The sequence below is a fragment of the Poecilia reticulata genome, chromosome 12 (assembly GCF_904066995.2).
Source record: "Poecilia reticulata chromosome 12, P_reticulata-male-v2, whole genome shotgun sequence".
NCBI lineage: Eukaryota > Metazoa > Chordata > Actinopteri > Cyprinodontiformes > Poeciliidae > Poecilia > Poecilia reticulata.
The window spans coordinates 28,986,310-28,993,596 of NC_088841.1; the positions used below are offsets into that span (position 1 = coordinate 28,986,310).

The window sequence follows — 7,287 nt, forward strand, 5'->3', positions numbered from 1 at the left end:
CAGCAGCTCCCCTCCTTTTTGCACATTTGCGTTTGTATTTGTTTTGGCACTTCAACACTTCCATATGCACTCATACAACACATCGAAGCATTTGCATTACACCACTGATATCCACAATCCATTGTTGTTTTTGTTAATAAATATTCATTTTTCTACACTTTAACCCCTGCATGGTCTCCCGTTTTTGTTATGACATTGAGCCAGTCGTAACAATATTGTGATGAAAATATTGACTGATTAACTTTTTCATCACTTTTCTTTCTTCATCTCCATCTCTAAACTTTAGCATCTCTGACACCAAGTGTTGGAATAAAAGACACAGAATGTCTGAGATATATTAATAAATGATGTGATTACTGGCTAAGTTAATCAGTGTATATAGTAAATATTCCTAAAGTATCAGAGCTGCTGGCCTGTTCTTCACTTTGGTTCATTTTAGTTTCCATCTGAGTTCAGTTTTTACCTTCACGTTTCACAGAAACTCACAATGTTTCCACCAGAGCTTCACTGAACAGGAAGCATGAAAACAAAGACACTGAGGCTGAGTTTCATCACATGGCAGCAACACAGGCTGTGATTGGTCAGTTTGTTCCTTTAAGATTCTTCATTTCTGCTTCTGATCACTTACCAAAATCCTCTTCCTGTTTCTCTGCCATCTTTTACCTGGAAAACATTAAGATTCGTTATGTTTCAGACTTTATTTCATGAATAGTTTATTTCATGCAGTTGGAATGGGAACTATAAATACCCTAAAAGTACTTATTTAAAACACACAAGCACAGACCCCTAAAGAAAAACATAATTATGTAATCATGAAAGCTACAATGTCAGAGCAAACTATTAAAAAAACATCTGTGGTATAAAAATACATTTATCACATCTTTCTTTACAAGAAATGACATTCCTGACTGTTCGTCTGATTTTCTTCAGGTTGAGATGTAAACATCTTCACCTCTTGCTTTTTGCCATCTGACTGTAATGTGTGGCTCCTGCCACCAGGTGGCAGCATCAGCTACAGAAAGCTCCTCTAGTTTTCTGCTATTCTGGCTTGAAAAGCCCCACTTCGGTTCCCGTTTGGCTAAACAACAACATAACACATTTGCTACAGTTTTACTTGGAAACTAAAATACTCACTGCAGCCATTTGGGTCAAAGGTCAAAATCCTGCCACCATCCCAAAGGGGAAAAGCTGCAGTGATTCTAAAGAGACTCTCAGTTCATTTATATTATATGAACAAACACAGACATTTAGCACTGAACCAAAAATAGATAAAGATTTAACAACAAGTAGATTTATTTACTTCACCAGGAACTTTGATTTGTTTCACACCCAGCAGGAAGTCGGCCATTTTGGATCAAATGTTTTATTGTGTTTTATTTTTTATTTCTTTATATTTTTGACATTTTGACCTTACAAATAAAAAGTTAACTAAAACTCTAAGATTTGGTTGTGAAAGCTCAGATGTTTAAGTTTCTTTAATACCAAGAAAACTTTCCTCCACTCCAACCATCGCTCCATTTCTGAGTTTTTAAAATAATTTAGCAAATATTTGCTTAATTATTGGTTCAATCACAGTAATAATTTACTCTTAATAGTAACTCTGTTTACATGTTTTATATTTTAATCACTGAAATCTTTCACTGATATTTCCAGCCTTCATTTTCTCCTTTAGTCTGAACTTGTTTTAATGGTAAAACAGGTCCAATAGTTTTTACAGGTTTTGATGTTTTAACTCAGTTCAGGTCTAAATAACAGCTGTGGTTGTTTTTAAATATTCTAGGGGGCGCTGTGTTATGTCACCATAATCACTTATTATTGATCAATAATTGATTGAAATGTGATCAGCTGTCCTCTGTCACCACAGACTGATTCTATCTGGATTCTCTACTGATAAAAGCCCAGATAAATCCTCTGTGATCAATAAATTATTGACTTCATATTGAAATATTTTCCATCCACCAACCAGAACCCAGATATCTCAGTTGGGCCACAAACATTCAGAACCTACTGGTACCAGTTTGACTCCACTATGTAACTGGGAGCAAACTCAGCTGGTTGTCTGAGTTACAGATGAAAACTCAGAGAAAATTAGAGTTCCTAGTTGAAATCAGGTGCTGCAGCTCTGAACCAGAACCAGGTCCAGTTCTAAGATAGATTGTTTTAATATTCTTTCTCCAAACATTATTCTTTATGGTGAAAAGAAGGTAAAAAGGGTTAGCTACAAAATGAATAAGAGTCAATAGGCAGTGCTCAACAGTTGATTTGCATTTGCATGGTACTCAGCAACTTCATTTAAATACAAAAACCTCTGCTAGGCACAAGGGGAAGGGGGCTGGTAGGGGAACACGGACACACAGCATTTTTGACCATTTTTGGCAGTGTTCGACTCTGACTAAAAGCTCTTGCCGAAAGCCCTCAATCTCCATGCGCACGGCAGAACAAGGTGTCAATAGCTGTCGAAAATCCCATTTTTCATCCTGTGTAAGGTGTAAAGTTTACCTTCGACTAAACGCCCCCCAAAGGCATCCCATCGCCCCCCTTTTGTAAAAATGTCCACCAGTCCCCCTGCTGTCCGCTGAATGCCCCCTGGGGGGGCGGTACCGACCACGTTGAGAATCGTTAGTCTAAATGAAATAAGTAACAAACTATAAACTATACTAATAAAGAAATAAATACTAACACGGTGGGGTGGTGGTATGAGCATCCACCACAATATCCCTTTAAAATATTCACAAAATTTCCTTTACCTTAATTTCAGAAGCTTTTGTTCCTCACTCAGCTCAGCCTTTAAGTTGTTTTTCTTGTTGTGACTGATCCCTCACAGCGGAAATCAGTAGAACCCCCACTTCTCCCTGACAGACCTTTTGGAGGTATGGAGGGGAAACAGCTGTTGTTGCAGCTGAGTGGTGATCAGCCCTCTCTGATCAGTCCTTGCTGGATGCACCAGCAAGAGATGCTGCTTGCAGCACCAAAATTGTGGAGTGAAAAATCTTTAAAAGATGATTTTTCAAAAAAAAGCTGCTGAGAATCAAAAGTTTTCAAGAAACAAATGCTTTAATAACATCTGCAGATAGACACTTGACAATGTCAGAGTGGGCTCTGACAGGAGCCCACTCTGACATTGTCCAAGCCTGGATCCACTCTCCTGTTTTATACAATTTCTTTTCCACATGCAGGTAGGGACTGAAAACTTTTATCTGCTTAACCTTTAACTCATGTCTAAGCAACATCTTGCAGACTGAGGCCAGGCGCTGAGACGACGTGACTGGGCCACTTCCTATTACAGCTCTGAACAGCCTGCATTTCCTGTTGAAAACGGCTTCTGAGTACAGACACTATCCGTTCTTTGCACACTGTTGAGCAACAAGTGTATCAGACTTTAAATAAAAGTATTTAACCCCTTGATTTTGTTGTTTCTTCAATATGATGCTAAAAGTTTGGTCTATCACTGATCTAACCTTTTCTTTGTGAATCCTCTCCAGGACGTTTCGAGTTCCACTTGGACCTTTTGAGTTACCTGAGTTTTTGGAGGAATCCTCTCGTGACGTCTCTGCACTGTTCCCTCTCGATCTCACGAGGAAGACGAACCTGTCCGCCCTCCAGCCCTTTGAACCACCCGACCTGCAAACCACCTAGGAAAAGCCTCGCCTGCCCCCCGCTCGCTCTCCAGTTAACTACAAGTAAGAACTGTCAGAGCCTTCTCAGAACTGAAATCCCCTTCCGCATTTGAACTCATCATTGCTCTCTTCCTGTGTGCAGTAATCCTCGGACCCTGGACCGGAGTAGATCTCCAGTTGATAAACCTCTTGCTAATCCTTTACCTCTCTGAGTGTTTCTGCATGTGGGTCAAGAACCTCAAACCCACCATGACAGAAACCAGGGTAATTTGACAAGTGCATCCCAGTTTACCATGTCTGGCATATAACCATTCGTTTTAGCTTTTAAACTGGTTCTATTGACCCTGTGTCCAGACAGGGATAATCAGTAGCCCAGCATCATGAAAAATATAGAGTACAAGTTAATGTCAAATTTTAATGAATCGAGTTTGATGGATTAAAATGCCACACCCAAATCGAAATCAATAAATCGATGCTATCGCACACGACCGTCTGTTAAATATGCGTCATAAAATGCTTATCGTATTGAACATCTGTTTTAATAAGGTTTTATATCACCTTGTCTGATTAATAAGGTTATATATATACATTGCTTATCGTTTAAGAACATGTCTTTTGATTTAAATTAAGTATCAAATAAAACAGACAGGATTCTGGAACCTTCTCTTAAATCAAATGGTGAATAATGAGCATGTCAGACCCCCCGCCACCTTCCCCCTTTCATCATATAAAATTTAAGTTCTTATCAAAATGAGACAGACAGAATTCTGGCAACATGACCTTTGGCCCCAGTTATTCCTCCCTAAATGGAAAGTTTTAGGCTTTGCAAGTTTGCTGATGCAACTCCTCCTCACACACATACACCCCCCACCCCCAACTGCTCTTATCTTCCTGTTCCCCTGCAGATGCCCCATCCCACTTTTATTAGTTTATGAGCCAATAGAGATCAGGTGCAGGATTTCTGTTTTTCTGTTTTAAAGATTTTCGGAGGCCCTGTCATTCTACTTGTTGCATTTTAGAGGAAGAACCACTTGCTCTGACAGAAAAAATGGTTGGTGTTAAAAGAGGAAAGCCTCAAAAGAGAAGACAGCAAGAAGCTAATCAACTAGCATGAAGCTCATCTGCTCCAACCTCAGAGACTACAGATGGACAAACCACCACGAGACCCTGCTCCATGGCTGATGCTTCATCCTCTACACTCCTGGATACAAATCTGGTCTTACCTCCATCAGCAGCGTTCGAATCCTCAGTTCAGCACGAGATTCCCACGTTCCAGGACTCCGAGCATGTTCTGCCTGACTCCAATGAATCCTACTCTGCTGAAGCTCCTTCATCCGGTGTGGGAAAAACTAAGACCTCCTGGTGTTATCCAGTGGGTCCTCCCTTCTCTGTGAGACTCCAGGCTCGGTCTATTAAATTCCAGTCCATAAATTGGATGCTTCCCAGAAGTCCACCTTTTTTGTGCAAGCGAAAACCTGAAGACAAAAGATAGCAGGTTGTGAAGTGAGGTGGAGAAGCTAATCTGCTAACATCCAACTCAACTGCTTGAAGATCCAAAACATCCGATGGGAACCCCACCACCAGACCAGCGCCACGCATCCCCCCAAGAAGTAAATCATTACAGTTGGACACAGTTTCCTCCCTTTTTTTTTTTTTTTGCTTCATTCATATAAATTTAATCCAATAAAGAACTTTTATCTCCACCTCCAAGCCTGGATCCACTCTCAGTCACTTCATCCCAGTCAAGGCTGATGAAGAAATAAGGTAAGGAAATTATAGTCACTATGTACTCAATAGTTAAGCATTTAATAAATCGTGTTAATTGTTATATTAATTTCAAATCATATAAAAAAAGAGAATAGTTTATTTCATAAACAAATATCTGTGTTCAACTTCCTCACCGTTTCCTCCCTGTGCTGCACTCGGCTTGTATCAGAAAACCCAGCAGTCTGTCTCCAACAGCCACTTTAAGCTGTTGCTTATTAAAAAAGAAAAGTCAAGGAAATCTGGTTCTACTGTTCCCTAACTCAAGTATTTACTAAGCCATCAAACATGTACAAAAGTATTAATATTAGTACATGTTAACCATGTTAAATTAAGTTAGAATTGCTTACCATGTCTTAGTTTCTTGTGTCAGACTGTTTTCTATTTATCATTTTAAACTTCTCTCCTATCTAGAGAAACAGAAGAAAAACACGATAGCAGCAAACGATTAAAGAACAAACTTTTTCATAGAGATTATGACAGAGCACAAGAATGACAGGACCGATTGGAAGTTTGATAGTTAGGTCAAACCTGATTCATATAAAAGTAAATGCGTAATTAAAAATTAGCTTTGTGCATTTTATAAAATGCACAAAGCTAAATAAAAACCCACAAAGGACAAATAAAATAATTATAATGTTTGTGGAAACAAAATTGTCCTTCAGAAAAAGCTGATTTAAACTCCTGCTCCACTGATGATGATCTGCCAATTGGTGTTTGTCGCTTTTATTTTCATCTGAAACACCAGATTCCACAGCACATCTACATGCTAAGGTTTCATGGTCAAGCTAGCATAACTGAGCTACTTTCCTTTTCTTCGCTACTAATTGTTCCTAACCTTGTTAACTCGCTATGTTAGTGTTGACAATTGGTAGCAATGCACTGCATCCAGTTTCCTTTAAGATTTAGTGCGTTGTGTTGCTAACTTAGCAGCTAACATCAATGCTAGTCGATGTTAGCTAAAGCAGAGGTTCAGGATCTTGACGTCAGGCTGTAACCCAATTCTCTCCTGGTTCTGGACTCTGACCCGCCCTCTGGTTCCCCTCAGGTCCCGTCTAAGACGGACTGCGTCATGTGCTTCGGGCCGGTGGTAACCGACGGTTACGGCGTCTGCTACAACCCCATGGACGACCACATCAACTTCGCCGTGTCGGCGTTCAACAGCTGCGGGGAAACGGACGCCGGCGGCCTGGCGGCGGCCGTGGAGGAGGCTCTGCTGGACATGAAGGTTCTGCTGGACCGGACCCCCAGGTCCAAACTGTGACGGCTTCCCCGACCTGCAGGGGGCGCCGCTCTGATCAGCTCCTCCATCGACACTCTGCACTTTAAGATCCTCTGATTCTGATGAACAGCAGAAAAATCAGCTGGAAAAGTTTAAATCCACCAGAAATAACAATTAGCTGATTTATTTCCTGAATTATTCAAAATGTTTTATAGGATTTAAGTTCTGCAGAAACAATCAGATGAAGTTAATAATCAGCCATTTGCTGTAAGAAAATGTTTTTATACTTTTTCAAATAATTTTATACAAAAGTCAGAATGTCTGTTTCCCTCCAACATGCTCATTAGCAGTTTTAAAAGGTTACAGTCACAAATTCACAGCAATAATTTGGATTATTTAGTTATTGGAGGAAATTATTGGCTTCACTTTTCTAAATAATTTCAGTGCCAAATACATATTTAGTTTGTGAACCATGTGGTCGGGAAGCTGATCCTTTAGTTCCAATAACATATTTAGCTCGTTATTTACATAGTTGCGCTACAAACTAAACATTTAGAAATTAACTAATTAGATACTTAACTAAATATTTAGCTGAATATTTAGTTTGTAAACTAAATATTTCCTTGACAGGCTGAATGTGTGTTTAGTAAGTTAAATATTATATTGGAACAAAATCTTTGGTTA

The 7,287-nt window shown here is 39.5% G+C and overlaps 1 protein-coding gene across 7 annotated transcripts in view; it reads right to left on the minus strand.

Annotated features, from left to right (window-relative positions):
* The window catches only part of LOC145554357 (protein NLRC3-like), a 31,248-nt gene extending 24,361 nt beyond the window's left edge, over nt 1-6,887 (minus strand). For 5 of the 7 annotated variants that reach the window (XM_081613931.1, XM_081613929.1, XM_081613926.1 and 2 more), the window contains exons 1-3: nt 6,409-6,887; nt 4,841-5,092; nt 629-663 (exon numbers count right to left, since the gene is read on the minus strand). In XM_081613931.1, coding sequence (XP_081470057.1) covers nt 629-656 — 28 coding nt within the window. In that variant the 5' untranslated portion in view covers nt 657-663; nt 4,841-5,092; nt 6,409-6,887. Of the gene's footprint in view, nt 1-628; nt 664-3,458; nt 4,146-4,840; nt 5,093-6,408 lie in introns of those variants that run through there. The other 2 variants (XM_081613927.1, XM_081613928.1) reach the window with 2 other exon arrangements.
* Between the last annotated feature and the right edge of the window lie 400 nt (nt 6,888-7,287).